Source organism: Cervus canadensis, chromosome 4 (assembly GCF_019320065.1).
Source record: "Cervus canadensis isolate Bull #8, Minnesota chromosome 4, ASM1932006v1, whole genome shotgun sequence".
Taxonomy (NCBI): domain Eukaryota; kingdom Metazoa; phylum Chordata; class Mammalia; order Artiodactyla; family Cervidae; genus Cervus; species Cervus canadensis.
In genome coordinates, this window is record NC_057389.1 from 102,585,314 (window position 1) to 102,612,209 (window position 26,896).

At 46.3% G+C, this 26,896-nt stretch overlaps 2 protein-coding genes across 2 annotated transcripts in view; one reads left to right on the forward strand and one right to left on the reverse strand.

Annotated features, from left to right (window-relative positions):
- TMEM38A (transmembrane protein 38A) overlaps positions 1-25,336 on the forward strand; it is a 34,254-nt gene extending 8,918 nt beyond the window's left edge. Inside the window, exons 2-6 of the mRNA XM_043467218.1 lie at positions 16,158-16,314; positions 16,538-16,722; positions 19,430-19,517; positions 22,835-22,952; positions 23,743-25,336. Of these exons, the coding sequence (XP_043323153.1) occupies positions 16,158-16,314; positions 16,538-16,722; positions 19,430-19,517; positions 22,835-22,952; positions 23,743-23,970 (776 nt within the window). The 3' untranslated portion in view covers positions 23,971-25,336. The remainder of the gene's footprint in view (positions 1-16,157; positions 16,315-16,537; positions 16,723-19,429; positions 19,518-22,834; positions 22,953-23,742) is intronic.
- Positions 19,787-21,432, reverse strand: LOC122440684 (eukaryotic translation initiation factor 2 subunit 1-like). The gene is given in 1 exon segment (XM_043467217.1): positions 19,787-21,432. A coding segment is annotated over 1 exon segment (945 nt). The 5' UTR covers positions 21,334-21,432; the 3' UTR covers positions 19,787-20,388.
- Positions 25,337-26,896: the final 1,560 nt, after the last annotated feature.

Sequence of the window (26,896 nt, forward strand, 5' to 3'; positions counted from 1 at the left end):
AGGTATCCATTTCTGCAAAACATGGGGGCCTCACCTGACCCGGCCCCTATAGGACCCACCAGCTGCTCCCAAGGATTAACTCTCAGCTGGCAGCGTTTTAAATAGATGCCCAGAGGAGGGAAGAGGGCACTGGGCTTCATAATGAAGGAGCTTAGTAGATGCAGAAAGGGTGTACTTTGGGCTTGTGACTTCAGGGTGAGATGGAGGAGGGAAAATTTGATTCCAACCCCTGATAGGAGTTAGGCAAAGAAGGGATTAGGGTTCCCACCTGACAGAAGGAAAGAGATGGAAAAAAAAAGATGGTTTGTCCAAGAACATGTGGTTAGTCAGTGGGGGTGTAAAGAGAAAGGGAAGTGTGTTGCTGATTTAATCTGAAACGACTTTTATGAGGCAGGTTTCTGATTATGGTATGTATTAATATATGCCAGAAAATGGATAAATAACTTGTGATCTGTTCCTATGATGGAATACAGTACAGCAGTGGAAATGAATAGTCCCCTTGAAAATACTGAGCTCAGTGAAAGAAGCCAGATGCAAAGGGTCATATTATATGAGCCCACCTATATGGAATGTGGGGCTTCCCCAGTGGCTCAGTGGTAAAGAATCCACCTGCAGTGCAGGAGACTCGAGTTTGATACCTGGGTTGGGAAAACCCCCAGGAGAAGGGAATGGCAATCCACTCCAGTATCCTTGTCTGGAGAATCCCATGGACAAGGAGTCTGGCGGGCTATAGTCCATGGGGTTGCAAAGAGTTGGACACAACTGAAGCAACAGAACAGGCACGCATATGGCATGTATAAGTTCAAGAACCATCTTCATCACTTGAAAAGGAAACTCCGGTCCCCATTAGCAGTCATTCCCCATCCCCTCCTCAGTCCCTGCCAACCACTAATCTGCTTTCTGTCTCTGTGGATTTTCCTTTTCTGGATATTCCATGTCAGTGGGATCACACAATGTGTGTTGTGTTGTGGCTTCTTTCACTTAGCGTGTTTTCAGGATTCACCCCTGTTGGAGCACCTGTCAGTACTTCATTTTTTTAAGGCTGCATAGTATTCCGTTATGTGGATGGACCACATTTAGTTTGTTCGTTCATCTGTTGATGGACATTTGGGTGGTTTTCACCTTTTGGCAATTGTGGAGAGTGCTTCTGTGAACATGACCTTTTAAGAGTCCTCTAGAACCTGCTGGTGGGTTACTGTGCATAAAAGAGCGTGGTGGTCCACCCTAGGCTGTGAGACCTCCTGTTCCTGGATCCCCATTCACAACCATTGGGGAGGGGGCAGGCAGTGAGGGGCCCCGCCAGGGGGCTTGGTATGATAAGGCAGGAGAGCACCCCAAGTCCTTCTTGCTTATCAACTTTTAGGGTGACCCTTGTTTTTTTTCTAGTTTTGATGATGAAATATTTCAAACATACAGAATATGTGTGACACAGATACCTCTGTGTTCACTACACTTACCAGATGTGAACATAGATTTGCTTCAGATTTTTTTTTTTTTTTTAAGAAATAGTGACAGAGCCAGTCCCCTCCCTTCCCCCCTTTCCCTCTCTGGATATGTTGTTGTTTTTCAGTCGCTGAGTCGTGTCTGACTCGTTGCGACCCCATGGACTGCAGCACGCCAGGCTTCCCTGTCCTTCACCATCTCCCGGAGTTTGCTCAAACTCTTGTCCATTCAGTCAGTGATGCTATCCAACATCTCATCCTCTGTCACCCGCTTCTCCTCCTGCCTTCAGTCTTTCCCAGCATCAGGGTCTTTTCCAGTGAGTCAGCTGTTTGCATCAGGTGGCCAAAGTATTGGAGCTTTAGCTTCAGCATCAGTCCTTCCAATGAATATTCAGGGTTGATTTCCTTTAGGATTCAGTGGTTTGATCTTGCTGTCCAAGGGACTCTCAAGAGTCTTCTAGATATGATCACTGCCCTAAAATCAGCCTATATTATTCCCATGCCTGTATGTATACCTTCACCAATGTACATATATCTATGAACTGCATGGAGCAGTTTGTGTTGTTTTACACATATATTATACATAGAATATACATAAACATATCATTTTGCAACCTAGCTTTTTCATTTAGCAGCAGCCTTACAGGATTTATCAGTGTTGATGCATCTAGAGCAGGGGTTCTCAGCCAGAAGATCTGTCCTCTGGGGATATTTGGCAGTATCTGGAAACATTTTTGGTTGTCACAACCAGGGTGAGGTGGTGGTTTGGTACCCACCACACTAGAAGTGTCTGACTCTTTGCGACCCTATAGGTGATAGCCCACCAGGCTCCTCCATCCATGGGATTTCCCAGGCAGGGATACTGGAGTGGGTTGCCATCTCCTTCTTCAGACTGGGTGTGGGCTATTAGCATCCAATGAGACAAGGCCAGGGATGCTCCTTGACATCCGTGGTCCCCATCGCAGCAGAGGGTGATCCAGCTTCACACGTCAGCACCGCTGAGGGTGAGGAGCTCAGATCTGGATCTAGTGTGTTGTTGGTGTTTGTTTTGGCCATGTCACACGGCTTGCAGGATCTTAGTTTCCCAGCTTGGGATTGGAGTCCTAACCACTGGACCACCAGGGAATCCCCTAATTCTGGTTCATTTTTGTTTTTAAGGTTTATTCATTTATCTGTTTTGGGCTACACTGAATCTTTGTTGCTGCAGGCAAGCTTTCTCTAGTTGCAGCGAGCAGGGAGGCTACTGTTCATTGAGGTGTTGGGCTTCTCACTGTGGGGGCTTCTCTTGTTGCAGAACCCAGGCTCTAGGTGTGCAGGACCCGTAGCTGTGGCACACAGGCTTAGTTCCCCCGTGGCATGTGGAAGCTTCTCAGACCGGGGATCGAACGCTTGCCCCCTGCATTGGCAGGTGAATTCTTAACAACTGGAGCACCAGGGAAGCTCCTAGTTCACTTAACAATGACTACTCTGGCATTCCACTTTGTGTGACTCTGTGTTCACTCACTCAGTCGTGTCTGACTCTTTGCTGCCCCGTGGACTGTAGCCCGCCGGGCTCCTCTGTCCATGGGATCTCCCAGGCAAGAATACTGGAGTGGGTTACCATTTCCTACTCCAGGGAGAGGGGTGTCTTCCTGACCCAGGGATCAAACCCATGTCTCTTGTGTCTCCTTCCTCAGCAGGTGGATTCTGTACCACTAGAGCCACCTGGGAAGCCCTCTGTGTCTCACCCCTCACCAAGAAACAGCAGACTCTGCTTTTCTAGGCTGTCCGCGTGGCAGTGAAATGCGCCCCCCCCCACCCCCACCCCCACGTCTCTTTGTTCACATGCATGAGTTTCTCTCTTGGGCAAATGGTGAGGAATGGAATTGCTGGGGCCAAGTGACTCACAGGTGACTCATTTCCTCCGTGTTGCCAAATTGCCTCTCAGCTGGTTCTGCCTATTGATCCTCCCAACTGTGTATGTCCAAGGGAAACTTGGGCTTCTTTCCTCTCAAGGAGGGGCCGATGTTCCTCCTCCCCATCCTTCTCTCTGAGATTGACTGAAAAGAAGGCAGCTCCTTCTATAGAGTAGAGTGAACTTCATGTTTCTTTCCCCAACGTGAGCTTGACTGATCTGAAAAGAAGGCAGCTGATCTGATTGACTGGTCTGAGATTGATTGATCTGAAAAGAAGGCAGCTCCTTCTATAGAGCAGAGTGAACTTCATGTTTCTTTCCCCAACATGAGCTTAGAGCACTGGACATGGGACGTGGGAAAGAGGCTTGGATGCTGACAGTGTGTTGTTCCAGTTTTGTGTGTGTGTGTGTTTGTTTTTAAGATATTTTTGATGTGGACCAATTTTTAAGTCTTTATTGAACTTGTTACAATATTGCTTCTGTTTTTTATGCTTTGGTTTTTTTTGGCTGAGAGGCATGTGGGATCTTAGATCTCGGACCAGGGATCGAACCCACACCCCCTGCATTGGAAGGAGAAGGCTTAACCACTGGACCACCAGGGAAGTTCCCTGGACACTGTATCTTGTGCCGAGTGTCCCTTAGCTCTTAGCTTCCCTCTCTCCCCTTCCCACCTTCTCCCACGCGCTCCCTTTTCCTGGATCATCTTCTCTCTTCCACCCCTCATCCTCTAGGAAATCTTTGCTCATTGTTCAGATCTCAGCTTAAGCACCGCTACCTAAATGAAGTCTGACCTCCTCAGTTAAGACAGTTGCTGAATTAAACCCTTCAAAGTACCATGTGCCTCCCCCTTATGAGTTTCAACCTCCATTTGTGGGATTATTTAACCATTCTGCTTCCCTACCAGACTATGGACCCCACACAGGTAACCCCTAAACCAACTCTTGTTTATGGCTGCTTCTCTAGTGCCTAGCAAGAGCCTGGTACACGGTCAGAACTCATAAATCCTCACTGAAGCCGGGGTGATCTTGAGAAAGCCACTCAAGATCTGTTGCCTCATCTGTCAGGTTCTATGTTAGTTTTCTAGGGATGCCATGATGAATGACCACAAACTAGAGGGCTCGAAACAACAGAAATTTGTTCTTTCTATGTTCTGAAGGCTAGAGTGCAAAGTCAAAGTGTCTGGGTCCTTCTAGAAGCTTCAGGAGAGGAACCATTTGTGCTTCTCTCCTAGTTTCTGGTGTCTTCCAGCCATCCTTGGCATTCTTTGGCCTGGACACACATCACTCCAATCTTTGCCTCTGACCTCATATGGCTTTTAAAAAACTTATTTTATTATTCTTATTTTATTTATTTTTTGGTCATGTGGCATGTAGGATTTTGGTTTCCTGACCAAGGATCAAACCTGCATCCCGTGCATTGGAAGCATGGAGTTTTAACCACTAGACCTTGAGGGAATCCCCCCTCATCTGGCTTTTTGTATAAATTTCCTTTGGCTGCCATAATGAAGCACCACGAGCTGGGTGGCTTACAACAGAAATGTATTGTCTCACAATTCTGGAAGCTAGAAATCCAAAATCAGGGTGTCAGCAGGGTCATGCTCTCTCTGATGGTCCTAGGAAGGAAGCTTAGGAAAAGCTTCCGGAGGCGTCCTTGAAGTTCCATGACTTACAGTTGCATCACTGCAGTCTCTGCCTCCTTTATACAGCTCCTCCTCTCTTATCAGGAACACCAGATGCTGTATTATGGCCCACATAATGAGTTCATCTTGAATTAATTACATCTGCAAAGACCGTATTTCCAAATAAGGCCCCATTCACAGATACCAGGGGTTAGGACTTAAACGTATCTCTTTGTGAGTTTAACTCGCAACACCTTCTTATCTGTGTCTACGTCTCCTTTTCTGCCTCTTACAAGAACACTCATTGGATTCAGGACAAACCCAGATGTTCCACTATGATCTCATCTTGAGATCCTTACCTTAATCACATCCGCAAAGACCCTGCTTCAAATGAGGTCACTTTCTGAGGTTCTGATGGACATGAACTTGAGGGGGGAGGGGCGTACGGTTCCCTCCTGTAACTCTCTGTAGGTAGGGGTATCGACCCCTAGGTTACCTGGGGTGGAAAGCTGGGCTCTGAGGCTGAAGCCTTGAGGATGCTATGAAGGTATGTAGCTGCCTAGGATACAATAGTGATTCACTTAAAACAAGGAACTCAGTAAGTGAAGAGAGCAGGGGAGGGTGTTGTTATAATGTAACTAAAAGTGCCCAACATAACTGCAATGCTTGAGTGTTCAGTCCACGTTTGCTAGAATGTAAGCTCCAGGCGGACAGGAGTTCATTCACTCACAATTATTACTAGCTACCGTGTATCAGGCACAGTGCCCAGCATGGAGGAAGGGAGGAGGCTGGGATGGAGGGTTCGGAACCAGCAGCAGATAAGATGGATAAGGTCCTTGTACTCACCGAAGGATTAAGATCAAGTCAACTTGTCGGGGTGCTTCCCAGGTGACGCTAGGGGTAAAGAACCTGCCTGCCAATGCAGGAGATGTAAGAGATATGAGTTCGATTCCTGGGTCAGGAAGAATCCCTGGAGGAGGGCACAGCAACCCACTCCAGTATTCTTGCCTGAAGAATTCTATGGAGAGAGGAGCCTGGTGGGCTACGGCCTGTAGAGTCACACAAAGTTGGACGTGACTGAGTAACTTAGCACGCATGCATGCAACTTGTTGAGTGTATCAGTAGTATACAGTTATTTACATCAATAGCTTCACACTTAGTACATGGCCTAAAGAGGTCAAGCTTTCAGATTTGACAGTTTTTAAGTTTTTATTTATTTTTATTTCTCTGGCTGCACTGGGTCTTCGTTGCAGCCTGCAGGCTTCTCCAGTGGCAGCTCATGGGCTTCTCTCGAGTTGTAACCTGCAGGCTCAGTAGTCGCAACACACAGGCTTAGCCACTTCCAGGCATGTGGGATCTTAGTTCCCTGACCAGGGCTTGAACCCTCATCCCCTGCATTGGAAGACAGATTCTTAACCTCTGGACCACCAGGGAAGTCCTAGATTTGACAGCTTAGAGACAAAAGTCATCCAATCTCTAGAAATAAAGAGAAACTTACCCTTCAAAATCCCCAGAGCTGGACTGATTATATCTTTTGATTAGTCTTTCGATTAACAGATCATGTATTGTAACCTTGTTATCTCACATCCACATTGAATGGAGTTTTCATTGGATTTAAGTAAACTATTTAAAGAGAGCTACTGGGGAATACTCCTCAGCCATAAAAAAGAATGAAATAATGCCATTTTCAGCAATATGGATGAACCTAGAGATTATCATACTAAGTGAAGTAAGGCAGAATGAGAAAGACAAATACCATATGATATCACTTATACATGGAATCTAAAATATGACACAGATAAATTTATCTACAAAACAGAAAAAGACACCCATAGAGAACAGACTTGTGGTTGCTGGGGTGGTGGGGGAGGGAAGGAATGGGAATTTGGGATAAACAGATGCAAACTGTAGTAGGATGGATATATATATATACACACATATGTATACATATATATATATATATATATATATATATATGATGTATATATGTATACAGCAAATATGGAAAACTCAGCAGTGGCCACAGGACTGGAAAAGGTCAGTTTTCATTCCAATCCCAAAGAAAGGGAATGCCAAAGAATGCTCAAACTACCGCACAATTGCACTCTTCTCACACACTAGTAAAGTAATGCTTAAAATTCTCCAAGCCAGGCCTTCGCAATATGTGAACCATGAACTTCCAGATGTACAAAATGGTTTTAGAAAAGACAGAGGAACCAGAGATCAAATTGCCAACATCCACTGGATCATCGAAAAGGCAAGAGAGTCCCAGAAAAACATCTATTTCTGCTTTATTCACTATGCCAAAGCCCTTGACTGTGTGGATCACAATAAACTGTGGAAAATTCTGAAAGAGATGAGCATACCAGACCACCTGACCTGCCTCTTGAGAAACCTGTATGCAGGTCAGGAAGCAACAGTTAGAACTGGACATGGAACAACAGACTGGTTCCAAATAGGAAAAGGAATACGTCAAGACTGTATATTGTCACCCTGCTTATTTAACTTATATGCAGAGTACATCATGAGAAACGCTGGGCTGGATAAAGCACAAGTTGGAATCAAGATTGTTGGGAGAAATATCAATAACCTCAGATATGCAGATGACACCACCCTTATGGCAGAAAGTGAAGAACTAAAGAGCCTCTTGATGAAAGTGAAAGAGGACAGTGAAAAAGTTGGCTTAAAGCCCAACATTCAGAAAACTAAGATCATGGCATCTGGTCCCATCGCTTCATGGCAAATAGATGGGGAGACAGTGGAAACAGCAGCTGACTTTATTTTTTTGGGCTCCAAAATCACTGCAGATGGTGATTGCAGCCATGAAATTAAAAGACACTTACTCCTTGGAAGGAAAGTTATGACCAATGTAGACAGATATTAAAAAGCAGAGACTTTACTTGGCCAATAAAAGTCTGTCTAGTCCGTCTAGTCATAGTCTGTCCGGCTCTGGTTTTTCCAGTGGTCATGTATGGATGTGAGAGTTGGACTATAAAGAAAGAAGAACACCGAAGAATTGATGCTTTTGAACTGTGGTGTTGGAGAAGACTCTTGAGAGTCCCTTGGCCTGCAAGAAGATCCAACCAGTCCATCCTAAAGGAGATCAGTCCTGCGTGTTCATTGGAAGGACTGATGTTGAAGCTGAAACTCCAGTACTTTGGCCACCTCATGCGAAGAGCTGACTCATTGGAAAAGACCCTGATGCGGGGAAGGATTGAGGGTAGGAGGAGAAGGGGACGACGGAGGATGAGATGGTTGGATGGCATCATCGACTCGATGGACATGGATTTGGGTGTTCTCGGGGAGTTGGTGATAGACATGGAGGCCTGGTGTGCTGCGGTTCATGGGGTCACAAAGAGTCAGACACGACTGATTGACTGAACTAAAGCTGAACTGAATATAGGTTGGATAAACAACAAGGTCCTACTATATAGCACAGGCAACTATACTCAGCATCCTTTGACAAACCTCAATGGGAAAGAACATGAAAAGGAATGGATATGTATGCATAACTGAATCACTTTCCTGTACAGCAGAAATTAGCAAAACCTTATAAATCAACTATACTTCAATAAAATTTAAAATAAAATTTACAAAATAAATAATAAAGATAGTCATTGGTACCACCTCTGGCTGTGAGAACTAAGTAACTGTGTCTTACAACTTCATTCTAAATTCATTCTCTGGAAAATGAAGCTGGGGGGAGGGAAGGAATCAAGATGATGAACTAAGTTGTCACACCAGAAGACACCCGAGTTCCAAGTTGGGGGGGGCGGTGACTGGAAGATTATGACAATAACAGGATAAAGATAGAACTGAACTATTTCAAAAGATTTGCAAGACTTTCAGTGGGTAGTACAAATTGTACAGTTTGACTAATAGACATCAATCTTGTACCTCTAGTGGTTTTGTAAATGTGTTTTTAAGGAACTAGACGCCCCCCCCACCTTCATTTTAATTTGTGATCTTAAAATAGATTTCATCTTGAAAAAGTTCAAGACTCAGAAGTAATTTATTATTTATTGTGCCTATGCCACACAGCTTGCAGGATCTTAGTTCCCCTACCAGGGATTGAACCCTCCACAGTGAAAGCACGAAGCCTAACGGCGATGCTGTGCCATGCTAAGTCGATTCAGCTGTGTCTGACTCTACGCCCCTACAGACCGTAGCCCGCCAGGCTCCTCTGTCCATGGGACTCTCCAGGCAAGAATACTGGAGTGGGTTGCTGTGCCCTTCTCCAGGGGATCCCCCTGACCCAAGCATCAAACCCAGGTCTTCTGCACCGGCAGGTGGGTTCTTTACCACTAGCGCCACCTGGGAAGCCCCCCTAACTGCTGTACCACCAGGGTATTTCCAGAAGTTGCAAAAATGAAGCAAAGAGTTTCCAGCTTCCCCAGCTTCATCCAATGACATCTTACCTAATGATAGCTCATTATGAAAAACAACAAACAAACCAACCTGAAAATTGGGACTTCCCTGGAGGTCCAGTGGTTAAGAATCTGTCTTCCTATGCAGAGCATGCAGGTTCAATCCCTGGTCAGGGAACTAAGGTCCTACATGCCACAGGGCAATTAAGCCTGTGCCCCACAGCTAACCCTACTGGCTAACCACAATGAAAGATCCTGTGTATACAACTATGATCAAACACAACCAAATAAATATTAAAAAATAAAAAAACTGGAGATTGACACCAGTAACACCTACTATAGACTTTATTCAGCTGTTTTTCCTTGCACTTTACAAAAAATACAGTCCTTTGAAATTTTATCACATGTGTAGATTTGAGTAACCACCACCACAGTCAGGATATAGAGTGGTTCTGACACCCCAGGAAAACTCCCTTGTGAAAAGAAAGTGGAAGTCGCTCAGTTGTGTCTCCAGGCCAGAATACTGGAGTGGGTAGCCTTTCCCTTCTCCAAGGGATCTTCCCATACCCAGGGATCGAACCCATGTCTGCCACATTGCATGCAGATTCTTTACCAGCTGAGCCACAAGGGAAGCCCAAGAATACTGCAGTGGATAGCCTATTCCTTCTTCAGCATATCTTCCTGACCAAGGAATCAAACCAGGGTCTCCTGCATTGCAGGCAGATTCTTTACCTACTGAGCTATCAGGGAAGCCCTCTATAATTAGATCTTCTTTAGAAGCCTAACCCCTGGTAACCACTGATCTGCTCTCTGCCACTCATCACCATGGTTTTTATCCCATGGAGAATGTTACATAAATGGAATCAGACAGTTCATAACCGAGATTGGCAGTTTTCACTGGGCATTATACTCTTGAGATCTGTTCAGATAGTTTTTGCATCCCTGGTTCATTTCATCCCTGTTTCATTATTGAATAGTATTCCATGGTACAGATATACCAGGGTTTGTTTATCCATTCACCCATTGAAGCCATTTAAGTTGTTTACAAATAAAAACTGCTATGAACATTTGTAAGAATGACTGTGGAGAAGGCAATGGCACCCCACTCCAGTACTCTTGCCTGGAAAATCCCATGGACAGAGGAGCCTGGTAGGCTGCAGTCTATGGGGTCGCAAAAAGTCAGACACAACTGAGCGACTTCACTTTCACTTTTCACTTTTATGCATTGGAGAAGGAAATGGCAACCCACTCCAGTGTTCTTGCCGGGAGAATCCCAGGGACAGGGGAGCCCGGTGGGCTGCTGTCTATGGGATTGCACAAAGTCGGACACGACTGAAGCGACTCAGCAGCAGCAGCAGCTATGTGAATACCAGATTCTCCTTTTTGAATGAAATCTTATGCCAAAGTCTGAGATGAAGCAGTAAATGAAATTGTGCTCCATTTCAACTCCAGCATACCCACTTGATTTCTCCTTGGCTCCTGCAAACCCTCATAGTTCCCAGGAACACAGTTTGAAAACCATTGCTCTTGGGAGCCCAACCTCTCAGCCGTGGATGGAAGGTTTGGGGTTATCAGGGCTGCAGGATGTCAGGACACAGACCAGCTCATTCCCCTATCTCAGTGGTGCTCGACTATGCTGCACAGAGGAATCACTCAAGAGCGTTAAAAAATCCACAAGCCTAGCCACACCCCAGACCCACCAACTGAGACATTTGGCTGGGGCAGAGGGATCAGGTGTTTGTAAAGTCCCCAGGTAATCCTGATGTACATCAAGGTGGAAACTAATGCACTGAGCCATCTTCCTTAGGGGTGGGGTCCCTATTTCTATTTGCTAGGTAAGTCCATTGTTTCACATGCTCTTTCTTGGGTTGAACAAGAAGACTCAATTAGTATCATTTGTGTATGTGTGCATCTTCAGCTGTGGGCTTCAGCTGGTGGCTCAGTGGTAAAGAATCCACCTGCAATGCAGGAGACACGGGTTCGATCCCTAAGTCAGGGAGATCCCTTGGAGAAGGAAATGGCAACTCACTCCAGTATTCTTGCCTGGAAAATCCCACGGACAGAGAAGCCTGGTGGGCTTATGGTCCATGGGATCACAAAAAGAGCTGGAGGCGACTGAGTGACCAAACAACAAAGCAACAATCTTCAGTTGCAGAAACTGTGAAATATAGTACATCTTTTCTTTGCTGGCCTTTTATTTTTTTTTTTAACAGCTTTATGGAGATATAATTCTTGTACCACCCAATACACCCATTTAAACCATCCCATTCACTGGTTTTAAGTATATTCACAGAATTGTGCAACCATCACCTGTCAAAGAAACCTAGATCCTTGAGCTCTTACCTTCCCATCTCCCCTATCCCCTCTATCCCTAAGCAACTACTAAGCTACTTTCTCATATTCAATGTGAAAAAATTGTGTGAAGTACCAATAGAGTGGAGTCCACAGGGTAGTGGAAGTCCTCAGGAGTGACTGGCTTAGTAGGGAAACCTTCCTGGAGGAAGTGGCATTTGTGCTTGGACGGTTTTGCTTGTGTCTTTGTCCCTTCTATGCTGCTAATAGGGTTGCTCTCTCTCCCTCCCCACTCTGTCAGTATAATTCTATATTCAAGGACTCCCTTATCTGGCTTTGCTCATTGCTCTTTCTGCACCCTTCCAAACACATGGGCATGCCTGCACTGTCCGTCTTGGTACCAGTATCTCGTGACTTCCCTCTGCCCTGATGGCACTCTCCCAGTAAGACAAGACTTGGAAGCAGGGCATCAGATTGTCCTTTCAAATTTCTTATGTACCTTCCTATCTGGGGCCAGTCAAAGCAAATAAACTTTCTCCATAGGAGCACGCTCAACAAAAGAAGGACAACCCAGTTTTTAAAAAAATGCACAAAGGACTTGAATAGACATTTCTGCAAAGAAGATATTGGAATGACCAATAAGGACCTTCCCTGGTGATCCAGTGGCTAAGACTCTGTGCTCCCAATGCAGGGGGTCTGGATTCAATCCCTGGCAAGGGAGCTAGATCCACATGCCACAACTAAGACCCAGTACAGCAAAATAAATAAGTTAAAATATTTAAAACAATGGTGGTGCAGAGAAAAAAAAAAAAAGACCAATAAGCATTTGAAAAAAGTACTCAGTATCACCAGTCATTCAGTTCAGTTCAGTCGCTCAGTCGTGTCCAACTCTTTGCAACCGCATGAATCGTAGCACGCCAGGCCTCCCTGTCCATCACCAACTCCTGGAGTTCACCCAAACTCATGTCCATCAAGTTGGTGATGCCATCCAGCCATCTCATCCTCTGTCGTCCCTTTCTCCTCCTGCCCCCAATCCCTCCCAGCATCAGGGTCTTTTCCAATGAGGCAACTCTTCTCATGAGGTAGCCAAAGTATTGGAGTTTCAGCTTCAGCATCAGTCCTTCCAATGAACACGCAGGACTGATCTCCTTTAGGATGGACTGGTTGGATCTCCTTGCAGGCCAAGGGACTCTCAAGAGTCTTCTCCAACGCCACAGTTCATTCAAAAGCATCAATTTTTCAGCGCTCAGCTTTCTTCACAGTCCAACTCTCACATCCATACATGACCACTGGAAAAACCATAGCCTTGACTAGACAGACCTTTGTTGGCAAAGTAATGTCTCTGCTTTTTAATATGCTATCTAGGTTGGTCATAACTTTCCTTCTAATGAGTAAGTGTCTTTTAATTGCATGGCTGCAATCACCATCTGCAGTGATTTTGGAGCCCAAAAAAATAAAGTCTGACACTGTTTCCACTGTCTCCCCATCTATTTGCCATGAAGCGATGGGACCAGATGCCATGATCTTAGTTTTCTGAATGTTGGGCTTTAAGCCAACTTTTTCACTGTCCTCTTTCACTTTCATCAAGAGGCTCTTTAGTTCTTCACTTTCTGCCATAAGGGTGGTGTCATCTGCATATCTGAGGTTATTGATATTTCTCTCGGCAATCTTGATTCCAACTTGTGCTTTATCCAGCCCAGCGTTTCTCATGATGTACTCTGCATATAAGTTAAATAAGCAGGGTGACAATATACAGTCTTGACGTATTCCTTTTCCTATTTGGAACCAGTCTGTTGTTCCATGTCCAGTTCTAACTGTTGCTTCCTGACCTGCATATACAAATAGCTGAGAAAAGAAGAGAAGCGAAAAGCAAAGGAGAAAGGGAAAGATATTCCCATTTGAATGCAGAGTTCCAAAGAATAGCAAGGCAAGATAAGAAAACCTTCCTCAGCGATCAATGCAAAGAAATAGAGGAAAACAACAGAATGGGAAAGACTAGAGATCTCTTCAAGAAAATTAGAGATACCAAGGGAACATTTCATGCAAAGATGAGTTCAATAAAGGACAGAAATGGTATGGACCTAACAGAAGCAGAAGATATTAAGAAGAGGTGGCAAGAATACACAGAAGAACTGTACAAAAAAGGTCTTCATGACCCAGATAATCACGATGGTGTGATCACTCACCAGACATCCTGGAATGTGAAGTCAAGTGGGCCTTAGAAAGCATCACTACGAACAAAGCTGGTGGAGGTGATGGAATTCCAGTTGAGCTATTTCAAATCCTGAAAGATAATGCTATGAAAGTGCTACACTCAATATGCCAGCAAATTTAGAAAACTCAACAGTGACCACAGGACTGGAAAAGATCAGTTTTCATTCCAATCCCAAAGAATGGCAATCCAAAAGAATGCTCAAACTACTGCACAATTGCACTCATCTCACACGCTAGTAAAGTAATGCTCAAAATTATTCAAGCCAGGCTTCAGCAATACGTGAACTGTGAGCTTCCAGATGTTCAAGCTGGTTTTAGAAAAGGCAGAGGAACCGGAGATCAAATTGCCAACATCTGCTGGATCATCAAAAAAGCAAGAGTCCCAGAAAAACATCTATTTCTGCTTTATTGACTATGCCAAAGCCTTTGACTGTGTAGATCACAATAAACTGTGGAAAATTATGAAAGAGATGGGCATACCAGACCACCAGTCATTAAGGAAATGCAAATCAAAACCACAATGAGATACCACCTCACACCCATCAGGATAGCTAGTCCTAAAAAACAAAACAGTAAGTGTTACCGAGGAGGTGGAGAAGTTGGAACCCTTGTGCATTGTTGGTGGGAATGTAAAATGGCATGGTTGCTGTGGAGAACAGTGGGAAAGTTTCTCAAAAAGTTAAAAATGAAATTAACCTTTGATCTGGCAAATCCACATCTGGAATTATACCTCAAAGAATTGAAAGCAGGAACTCACAGATATTTGTATGCTCTTGTTCTTAGCTGCCATATTCATAATAGCTAAAGGTTGTACGCAACCCAAATGTCCACTGACAGATGAATGGATATGCAGAAGGTGGTAGACACATTCAATGAAATATTATTCATCCTTAAAAAGGAAGAAAAATCTGACACATCCTATGACATGGATGACCCTTGAGGATTTTATGCAAAATGAAAGGATCCAGTCACAAAAATGGCAGATGCTGTATGATTCCACTTACTTGAGATCTCTAGAATAGTCAAGTTCAGAGAGATGGAAGGAAGAGTGGTGGGCGTCAGAGGCTGGGATGAAGGGAGAACGGGGAGTTAATGTTTGATGGGCCAGAGTTTCAGTTTTGTGAGGTGAAAAATCTATAAATATGAATGATGGGGATGGTTGTGCAATAACATAGGTGTGCTTAATGGTACTGAACCATACCCTTAAAATGGTTAAAATGGCACATTTTATGTATATTTTACTGCACCCACTTTTTTTTTTCTTTTAGATAAGGAAAGACCAAAGGTACAGGTGTAGGCTTATGGGGATCTTGGCATCCGGCCCAAGGCAGGAGTAGCTGCGTCAGACATTCTCAGCTGCATGTTGCCCTCTTCAAGCTTTAGTCTCCTCATAATTCCTTGGTGGTCCAATGGTTAAGACTGCATGCTTCCACTGCAGGGGGCATGGGTTCAATCCCTGGTCAGGGAATTAAGATCTCATGAGCCAAGAGGCATGGCCAAGCAAAACAAAACAAGTTTCAGTCTCCGTGGGTAGGATAATAAGAGTGATCACTTGGCTGCAGTCATCAATGAGGATTTAATGAGTCCTTCCTATAAACACTAAAACCCAGTGTCTGAGAGGGCTTTCTTGATAGCTCAGCGGTAAAGAATCTGCCTGAGATGCAGGAGACCCGGGTTTGATCCCTGGGTCAGAAAGATCCCTTGTTGAAGAAAGTCGCAGCCCACTCCAGTATTCTTGACTGGAAAACCCCGTGGACAGAGGAGCCTGATGGGCTACAGTTTGTGGGATCACAAGAGTTGGACACAGCTTAATGAGTAAACCACCACCATCACCACCTCTGACCCAGGAATGCTTGCTAAATATGAAAGTCAAAGTGAAGGTCGCTCAGTCGTGTCCGACTCCTTGCAACCCTATGGACTTTAGAGTCTATGGAATTCTCCAGGCCAGAACACTGGAGTGGGTAGCCTTTCCCTTCTCCAGGGGATCTTCCCAACCCAGGGATCAAACCCAGGTCTCCCGCATTGTAGGTGGATTCTTTGCCAACTGAGCTATAAGGGAAGACCTGCTAAATATGATTTGTTTTAATTATCATCCTCTCTGAGCTCAGAGGAAAGAGCCCCAACCTGGTTCTGCCTTCTCTCTGTGTGATCTCGGACATGTGTACAGTCTCTCTGAGCCTTGGTTCTTCCTCTGTAAATGGATGAACTGCAGGGCTTTGGGCGGACAATCTGGGAAGGCGGCTGAATTAGAATGGGCTGGTCAGAGGGCATGATGGTGAAGCATGCCCTCAGCGCCTTGGTGATGGTGGGGACACCCCCGTGCCCCTCAGGAGCAGTTGAGCTGTCCCGGCACCACCCCATGGCGTCCTGGCTGTGTGCCATGCTGCATTGCTTTGGGAGTTACATCCTGGCTGATCTGCTCCTTGGGGAGCCCGTGATCGACTACTTCAGCAACAACTCCAGCATCCTGCTGGCCTCAGCGGTCTGGTGAGCATCACGGGTCTGGCGGGATGTGGGGGAGCAGAGCCGGCGGGCAGGGCGATCCCACCACCCGGGAGGTGGGAGGAACTAGGACCCGCCAGCCAAACCTCCACACTGAGCCCTGACTCACCACCCTCTCCGCCCAGCTGTCCTGAGTCTGGACACAAGCTCATCTCCGAGGGCCCCCAGGGTCTGTCTCCCCCTGATGCTTGGCATTCTCTCCCCAAAGGTACTTGATTTTCTTCTGCCCGCTGGACCTCTTTTACAAGTGTGTATGCTTCCTGCCAGTGAAGCTCATCTTTGTGGCCATGAAGGAGGTGGTGAGAGTTCGCAAGATCGCCGTGGGCATCCATCACGCCCATCACCACTACCACCACGGGTGGTTCATCATGATCGCCACCGGGTGGGTCAAAGGTAAGCAGGACCATGACCAGGACAAAGGGAGGTCACCCCACTTGAGAGCCGCTTCTCAGTGGCCGTCATCAGCCATCTGAGCCAATCCCACATGGGAGCGAGGATTCCATATGCCTTGGGGCCAAAAAACCAGAACTTAAACAATAGAAGCAGTATTGTGACAAGTTCAGAAGAGATTTTTAAAAAAAAGTAAATAGGACAATGAAGCAAGGATAGCTAATGCCTCTGGAGAAAGATTTCTCAACTGCGGCCCTACTCACATGCGGGGCTGGACCTTTCTCTGTGTGGAGGCTGTCCTGTGCGTTGTAGGGGGTTGAGCACATCCCTGGCCTCCACCCATGAAGATGCCTGTAGCACCTGCCACCAGAGCAACAACCAGAAATGTCTCCAGGCATTGTCAAGGGCCTCACAGAGAGGAAATCATACCCCTGTTAAGCTTGGTGGACTATGGCCCTTTTGTCAGCCCAGTAAAGCCTACAGACCTTTTTATGTTTTCTTAAGTGCATGACATAAAATATATAGGAGAATAAAGGAAACCTATTATTTTAAAGTAGTTACAAAGTGTTCAAAAATAGGCTTTAGTAGTTTTATGTCTATTTGTTATTGTTGTTCATTGTTTAGTCACTCAGTCATGTCTGACCCTTTTCTGATCCCATGGAAAATAACCCACCAGGCTCCTCTGTCCATGGGATTCCCCAGGCAAGAATACTGGAGTGGTTTGCCATTTCATTCTCCAGGGGACCTTCCCAATCTAGGGATCAAACTTGTGTGTCCTGCATTGGCTGGTGGATTCTTTACCACTGAGCCACATGGGAAGCCTTTTATGCATATTTACTAGTGATTAAATAGCAGACCTTCCACTGACTTCTAATAAGTCTCATGCTCTTGAAGCAGTGTTGAGCACAAATGGTATTTGAAACCATCTACAACAATGAGAATGTGAAAAGAAAAAAAATCCATGAGTTCTGTTGATGACAGTCATAGACTTGCAAATCCTGCCAAGGTAATTGCCTCCCTTCATGATAAATGGAAAGGCTGTGTTTCACTGAAGGATGTGAAAATGAAAATGTAATTCTGTTTCCTCTCTGGGTTCATAGACTCTAGGTTAAGATCCCCAATCCAGGGTAAGTTTTGAGTTGAGCTCCTTGTGCATCTTACTTGACTCTTCTTTAGCAGAAAGTTAGCATCATCCCTTTCTACTGAGGAAGGAAATGAAATTACTTGCCCAAGGTCATGTGGTTACAGGGGCACAGATGGGGTTTGACACCAGGTCCTCTGAATTCAACATTCACATTCATAACTATTTTGAAGCCCTCCTTTTCCCCCTCCTCTATCTATGCTAACAGGCAGACCAAGATAAACATTAAGACTAAAAAAAAAAAGTTACTAAAATTACATAGGGACAGTTTATAATGGTGGATCAATTCACTAGGACGATATAACCATTTTAAACATCAGTTCAGCTCAGTTCAGTCACTCAGTCGTGTCTGACTCTTTGCGACCCCATGAATCGCAGCACGCCAGGCCTCCCTGTCTATCACCAACTCCTGGAGTTTACTCAAACTCATGCCCATCGAGTTGGTGATGTCATCCAGCCATCTCATCCTCTGTCGTCCCCTTCTCCTCCTGCCCCCAATCCCTCCCAGCATCAGGGTCTTTTCCAATGAGTCAACTCTTCGCATGAGGTGGCCAAAGTATTGGAGTTTCAGTTTCAGCATCAGTCCCATATGCGCCTAAAAACAGAGCACCAAAATACATAAAGCAAAAACTGAGGGAAGTTAAAGGAGAAATAGACAGTTCAACAGTAACAGTTGCAGAGGTGGGCCAGGGAGTGACAAGAAGGCAGGGAAAGAAGGCTTGAGCAGGTGCTAAATACCACTAAGCTCTGTATTCCTGTTTCCTGCCCACCAAAGTGGGTACTCCCAAATGCCCAGGAGTACCCTCCAGCAAGCCAGGGTCCTAAGGCACATCTGACGCTGAGGGCTGGATCACGCTCTGGTGGGGGCTGGCCTGTGTGTTACAGGATGTTGAGCAGCATCCCTGGCTTCAACTGACAAGTTGCCAGTAGCAGCTCCCTCCCCGGTGGCGAAATAAAAAATGTCTACAAATATTGCTAAATGCCTCTCTGGGGCAAAGACTCCCCAGAAGCAAACTCAGTGGGCACAACCACGCCTTCAATGAGTGTCTAAGCCTCTTTAGCCAATACATTTGAAGTAAATGGGAAGATTCTTCTGGAAATTCAACCAAAAATCTTGATATGGGTCTCCTTATTGTCTCTCTAGGAAGCCTGTACTAAAGAGAAAATTCCCCAGGGGTACAACATGCCTTCCAGAGGGCAGGTGGCTCAAGAAAGGTTGAAAGGTCAGAACCCAAGGGGAGAGAGAGGCTGGGGTTGGGAAGCCCTCTGGAAGCCTCTTGTACAGTTCAAGATCCTGGATTGAAAACATGAGGGCAGACAATCCAGATTTGATCAAGACATATCTTGCAGGTGGTATGTGACCCCCATTACTTCATGCTGGTTTTGCTCTGAATATGCCTTGTGATCCTTGGGAAGACTGTCCCTTCTTGGCCTCAGTTTTCCCACCTGCAACACCTTAGGCTCAGCATTCCTCTGGAGAAGACTCCAGCAACTTCTTGTTGGGAATTCAGCCAAGAAGAATGGGAAGCTGGGGGTGGCAGGCTTGTTCAGAAGTACCCTGTCCCATAGGCTCTGGTGTCACTCTCATGTCCAACCTTGAGCAGCTGCTCCGAGGGGTCTGGAAGCCAGAAACCAACGAGATTCTGCAGATGTCCTTGTGAGTATCCCATCCTCCCCACCCCCTGGGCCTGACCCTGGGTTGGATACTCTGGTAACTGAGAAGCCTTGGTCCCCTGATTCTCCTTCCAGAAGCTTCCAGAGGCCAAGGCTGGGGGACCTCAGAGGCAGAGCCTTGACACTACCGAGGGGTTAGGCAGGGCTTCAGGGGGATAAGACACTCCTTCATCACCTATGAAATGTGTTTTGAAGATTGAGTAGGAGTTTTCTGGCAAAGGAGACTCTGGACGGAGGCCAGTACATCTGCCAACTATCAAGTGAGAAAAGATTCCGCCTGGTTCTTCAGGGCCAGGGTACAGATTTTGGGTGGGAAGTGAGGGTGTGGTGGGGAATGTGGTTGGGGTTAGGTGGAAAACAAAGGGTAAGACCAGATGGTCATATACAGGACTCAACCCAGGACCCCATGAGGCATTTAGTCTAATACTTTTTTTTTTAATATCCCAGAAATTTATTTAATGTTTGCTTGATACATTTTATATAGAAAGGTTGGAACTATTTGCTTTGGGTGCCTCTGGTAAATTTCATGGAGGCACTAAACTACAAAGGGGTGCCAATCTGGAGATATCAGAAATGGAAATCATAAGCCCAATTTATGTCTTGTCTTGAAGATCTGTCTCTAGTGAAATCAGGCCACTCCCTTAAAAAAATGCTCAAGGTGTTGGAGCTACTGTGTGTAAACAGCTAACATTTAGGAGGGCATTTCATGTTTTGGTCTGTTGGAACATTTAAATACTTAGAAATAAAAAATTTTCAGCTTTGAAGTTTTCGATACTGGAAAACTTTTAAGTCTAGGGTTTATAGCCAGGAAGGCTGCTTTGTGTTCCTTAAACTGGACTCTGTTTCCCACAAAGTTAATCTTCAGCTTTGGCTTCCATTTCTTCCGCATCATCATCTCCATCCACTTCTGCATTTTCTCTCGCAAGCCTCTCCAGCTGCCTTGGAAGTTCAGTCTCATCTGTATCTGTGACCACTTTGGGCTCCATTTGAACATTGAAGACTCCCCTCTTTTCCTCAATTTTTTCTTTTGTAACAGCCATAGCTTGATTGAGGACAGAGAGGCCTTCTGTTTTCTCCAGGGTGGTTGTAGTCATTACATACCGAGGAGGAGCTATCAGATTAATCCTGATGGGCATGGTTTCTGTAGAACAGTTCAAACCCGCTCTCAGAGCTTCTTTTACGGCATCGATGCCTTCATAACCTTAACAAGCCACTTCAATATCTGCTCAAATTTTGACAGCCTGTGGGGTCAAACACCTATTAATATTGTTAATGAGTACTTCCCGTTCATCTTCATTCAAATCTAAGCTATCCAAAATAGATGGATCTGACACTGAAAGCTTAAGTGCATCATAGGCACCATATCCGGGTCTCTTGTACTTGTCATCGAAGACCCAGGCAGTCCTCTGGAACAGGCTTTCCAGTTGCTCATCCTTGGTGTATTCTAAGACTTCAGCAACATGACGAAGAATGCTGTAAACAGTTTTGGATTTGGTAAATTTATCTTCACATTTGATTGCTTCCTCTGGTGAAACTCTTCTTTTTGACAAATCAATATATCCTTTTTCTTTGTCCACTCTAATAACAACCACACATTCATTCCTGCCAATTCGGATGAGTTTGTCTATAGAACGGATACGCCTTCTCGACAACTCACTCAGAAGAATCATGCCTTTGATGTTGTATTCTAGCAAGCTGACACAAGCGCCCATTTCAGCAATGGACCTTACATTCACCATCACTACATCTTCCACCTCAGGAAATTTGTGTTGATAAAATCCACAACTTAGACCCGGCATTCTGAGGTATGCGTGTGAAGCCCACACCAGGGTCCCACGCCACGCTCTTCAGTCGGAGAGATCAGACTCGATCAGCCCTCAGCAGCCACCGACTCTCCTCAGCGTCAGTCTAATACATTTTTAAAACACCTGAAAGGATCAGGCTAGTTGAATTTTCTTCCATAAAGCTATTGCCATTAAAATATGACAACATTAAAAGACTCACTTATATGCCAATGATGCTTTTGAACTGTGGTGCTGGAGAACACTCTTGAGAATCCCTTGGACTTCATGGAGATCAAACCAGTCCTAAATCAGAAAGGAAATCAACCCTGAATATTCACTGGAAGGACTGATGTTGAAGCTGAAGCTCCAATACTTTGGCCGCCTGATGTGAAGAGCTGACTCATTGGAAAGACCCTGATGCTGGGAAAGATTGAAGGCAGGAGGAGAAGGGGATGACAGAGGACGAGATGGTTGGATGGCATCACTGACTCAATGGACATGAATTTGAGCAAACTCTGGGAGATAGTGAAGCGCAGAGGAGCCTGGCATGCTGCAGCAGTCCATGGGATTGCGAAGGATCAGACACAATTTAGCAACTGAACATCAACAACATGTGCCAGTGAAAACAACCTCCCATGTCATATGTTGCAAAACATGGCATTGTCTCATTTTATCCTTATGACACACACTTAGCTCATGGGCAAGTCAGAATACTGGAAGCCTATTCTTCAAAGAAGAAAAGGAAAATCAATAATAATTGTGTGTCATAATCCCACATTCCAGGGGAGTGCATTGTTCAGGAGTCCCCAAGACCACTCTCGGGTGCAATGATTTGCTAGGAGGAGGCATAGAACTTGGCCAAGCTGTTATACTTAGGGTTATAGTTTATTAGAGTAAAAGGGAACAGATTAAAACTGGCACAGGCAAAAGGCACAAGGGATAGCATCCGGGGAGAGACCAGGTGCAAGCTTCCAATCGTCCCCTCTCCGAGGAGCTGTGTGAACAGCACCTATTGCTCCCAGTATCCATGTGTGACTGTATGTATTTAAGATTGGCACCCAGTAGTGTTCCCCCAAGCCCCGGTGTTCAGGGGTTTTCCTGGAGCTTGGTCACATGGACCTAACTGACATCCTGGATGGCCAACCTCAGTCTTCAGTCCCTCCAGAGGTTCAGCTGATACCATGCGGCCCTAGACCCCACCCGAAATCACATCGTTATCATCTGGTGTGACCTAGAGTCCCTAGGTGAACAAAGACATTCCTACCAGGCAGAACTTCATGGGTACCTCTCAGGAGCAGGCCAGAGGAGAGAGCTCTCTTTGCACCAAGTTAACTCTTTACTGCACAGGGAGGTACCATCTCGTCCATGTCACATGGGCATCTTCCCACTGTGCACCCCGGAGAAGCTGGGGTGGGAGCTGGGCACAGCAGGGGTGGGTGGAGAAGGGGCTCTGGGCCAGAGGAACAAAGCCCTGAGCCATCTAGACCCTCCAGATAACCAGAGCCACCCCATCCAGCCCCACCAAGGCCAGCCTGTATGGAGCCATCCTCTTCACCCTCCAGCAGACCCGCTGGCTCCCAGTGTCCAAAGCCAGCCTCATCTTCATCTTCACCATGTTCATGGTATCGTGTAAGGTAAGTCCTCCCATCCTGGCTAATGCTGACCCATGCTTCCTGGGCTGAGGATGGGAAACTTGGGCTGATAGCCTTGGGGTGTCTGGGGAAAGGACAGCCCTAAAGTCGAGGTGGTTGGGGGTGGGGAGGAGCTTGTCAGTAGCTTCATGCCTGAGAGGAGGGTGTGAGAAGATCAGTGTCCAGCAGGAGGGTGTGAGAGTGAGCAGAATAAGGTCTTCCAGGCAGAGGACCCCATAAGGCCAAGATGGAAGCAGGAGAGTATGGAGTCTGTTTGGAGTATGGGGGCTCTGTGCCTTGGATATGGAGAGCGGGCTGGATTAGGAATGGTGCTGGTCTAACCTTCAGGCCTTGAGTTGGAGTCACTTCCTACTCAGGAAAGGTCTTTCGGGGCCACACACCATTCCCTGCCCCGTGGAGCTGGGGAACTTCATTGCTGGCTCCCTAGGAGGGGACCACACTGAATAGAGGAAGGGAGTGAGTGACCCCAGACCAAGCATAGCTCCTCTCTGAGCCCAGGTGTGCGCGTGGTGGGTGGAAATATTCCTGGGGAAAAGGCAACCAACTGTTCCGGTTTGGCTGGGATTTTAAGCACCAAAATCTTTGCATCCTGCAAAAAGCAGGATAGTCGATCACCTTCCTAGGGGTGCATGCCGCCAGAAATCTGAGTCTAGGCTCCCTCTGCCCTTGACTTTCTGATCTTCTCTCTCTATCCCCCCACCCCAATCTGCTTCTGCCTCCTCCTCCTGCTGGCTCTCTCGCTGTCTCCTGTCCCTCTGTCATCCCACCTCAGGTGTTCCTGACGGCCACCCACTCCCACAGTTCCCCCTTTGATGTCCTGGAAGCCTACGTCTGCCCCGTGCTGTTTGGGTCGGCCTCAGGGGGCGACCATCACCATAACAACCACGGTGGATCCCAGGGTGGCAGCGGGCCTGGCTCCCCACACTCACCCCTGCCCACCAAGTCCAAGGAGGAGCTGAGTGAGGGCTCCAGAAAGAAGAAGACCAAGAAGGCGGATTAGGGGGCAACCCAGGGGGTCTTCAGGGCACCAGGGAGAAGATCCAGACCCAGGACCTGGGCTCAGTTCTCCCCTCTTCAGGCCTTTGCTTCCCTGTCTGCAAACTGGGGCCATCAGCCCACCCTCCGGGCCTGGTGTGGGGGGTTAAATGAGTTATGGGGGGTGAAGGGCATTTATAAGAATGGGAGTCCCTTTCTTCTTCTGCCAGGTCCCCATAGAGTTACAGCTTTGGGGGAGCAGTCCACAGAATCCCAGCAATAGCTCCAACCGGTAACCCTGGCAGTTATGTTCTTGGTCCTGTTATTCCCTCTCTAAAATGACACCTTGACTCTGAAAGAATTTCAAGCCATGTTGAGGCTCATCCATTTGACGGATGTTTCCTGTCTGCTGTAAGGTAGCTGCTGTGATTTCCACGTCTCTTCCTGTCAGCTTCTCCTGGGCATCCCTGGGCAAGCTGCCACCTGCTCTGAGCCCTGCGTGCCCATCAGTATAGCGGCCCCTCACCCCATTCTGTATACAAGGGCTGATGTGAGGCTGGACCTGACAAACCAGCTTTGTAAGCTCAGAAGCACAATGCAGTCAGGAGGTGAGGCCTTGATGGAGGTTCATCATGCTTAAAAAACAGTTTTGCGCTTTAGATCTTTTGTGTTTGTGGCTTGGAGAACCCCACAAGTTACCTGGAACAAAGGAGGCCTTCAGTAGCTGTGTCTAGGCTAGACTTGAGAGCATGGAGGGGTAGGGGAGGCTTGTTCTGATCCTTGGCTTCAGGTTGCCCCCTAAACCAAAGAAATGCAGCTGGCCAGGCGGGGGGTTCCAAGATCTGGCTCTAGTCCAGGGGCTTCAAGCACTCACTGTTAGACTCCAGAAGCTCCATGAGACCTCCCTCAGTGCTGGCATCCTCGTTGCCGCTCGCTCAGTCATTCAACAAAGACTTGCCTACTATGTGCCAAACCGCGTGCTGCTACTGAACAGGCTGGGGACTTGATTCAGGGTGAGCAAGGGGAGTGGGAGCTGAGCGCCCCTTCTGGCCACCTCCACCTCAGCCTAGGTCACCAGGGTATTCAAGAGGGGTAGGTGGGTGGGGCATGGCCAGTCTCAGGTGGGATTTGGGCCCAGAATTGGCTGGCTTGGGACTGTTCTTTGCATGTGGGTGCTCAGGGCATGCTCAGGGCATCAGCCTGTGGCTGTGTCACATAGGCCTTGGGTTGTTGGGGTCCCAGGTTTTGCCCAATTACTGGAAAAGTGCCTTGATCTGGTGATGCCTGGGAGCTTGGTGGGTCCTGAGGCTGCAGGGCCCCCAAATTCCTCCTCTTGCATGTCTGTCGAGGCTCAGCGTGAAGGATCAGCAAATAAATTTGTTGTGAAAGAATCCTGATGGCTTGTTTGATTCATTCTTGCTCTTTGGGCCTCAGGGCACAATGGGAGTCTGTAAACTTAGAGACACATGGAATTTCTAGGAGAATGAAGCTCATGCTAGCCCTTAGTCACCAGGGGGAGATAGAGGCAGTGGGTGAAGTCTGTGGGGTTTTGGATGAGGTAGACTTGGGTTTAATCCTCACTGTGCCATTTGTAGGTCATCAGGCTTCCCCTTCTCTAAGCCTGTTTGTTGCTTGGGAAAAAGAGGATGATGACTATCACTACCCTTCAAAATAGGTTGGATGATTAACGGGATTAATTTGCAGCTAAGACTCTGTGCAAAACCCAGTTAATGAAAGTCAAGCCACAGACTAGGAAAAAATCTTTGAAAATCACACACCTGATAACAGGAGTGGATCCTGCATATATGAAGAATTCTTAAGCCTCACTAACAAGTAAACCACTCAATTTTAAAAGGAGCAAAGGATTTGGGTGGACATTTTGCCATAAAGAATACACAGGATGGCATAGAGATAAACACATGAAAGATGCTCAATATCCTTGGCCATCAGGTAAATGGGTGGAAAGATCCCACTTCACACCCCCTAGAGGACTAAAATTAGGGAGACGGACCACAGTAAGTGTTAGCAAGAATATGGAGAAACTGGAACTCTCATACATGGCAGGTGGGAATATAACATGGTGCAACCACTTTGGAAAACACTTTGGCAGTTTCTTAAAAAGTAAAGTTAAGAAAGTTTGGCAGTTTCTTTAAAAATTACTTTTTAACCCAGACATTCCACTCTTAGGTATTTGTCCAACAGAAATTAAAATATGTGTCCACACAAAGACATGGACATGAATATTTATAGCAGCTTTTAAATAATAACCTCAAACTGGAAACAACGAACAAAGTTCCATCAAAAGGTGAATGGGGACTTCCCTGGTGGTGCAGCGGTTAAGACTCCATGCTTCTGATGCAGGGGGCTTGGGTGTGCTCCCTGATAGGGGGACTAAGATCTCACATGCCACGCAGTGTGGCCAAAAAGAAAAAGAAACAAACTGAATGAATAGTGTCCAGTAATAAAAAGGAACAAACAATAACGTGAATGAGCCTCAAATGCATTGTGATGGGGGAAAAAGCTGTACCAGAAAGTATGCATATGGGATGATTCCCTTCATAAAAAATTATAGAAAAGGCAAATTCATCTGTAATAACTTCTAGTCAGTGGGTGCTTGGGGAGAGAGAGAGAGATGGGGGTGGGGGTGGGAGGGATGGCAATGAAGTAGAAGAAAACTCCAGGTGATGGAGGTCTTAACTTTCCTGATTATGGTGATGGTTTCATGGAGCTATATACCAGTCAGGTGTGTGTGCATGCTAAGTTGCTTCAGTTGTGTTTGACTCTTTGTGACCCCATGGACTGTAGCCTGCCAGGCTCCTCTGTCCATGGGATTCTCTAGGCAAGAATACTGGAGTGGGTGACCAAGCCCTTCTCCAGGGGATCTTCCCAACCCAGGGAATGAATCCCTGGGTCTCTTGAGTCTCCTGCATGGGCAGTCGGATTCTTTACCA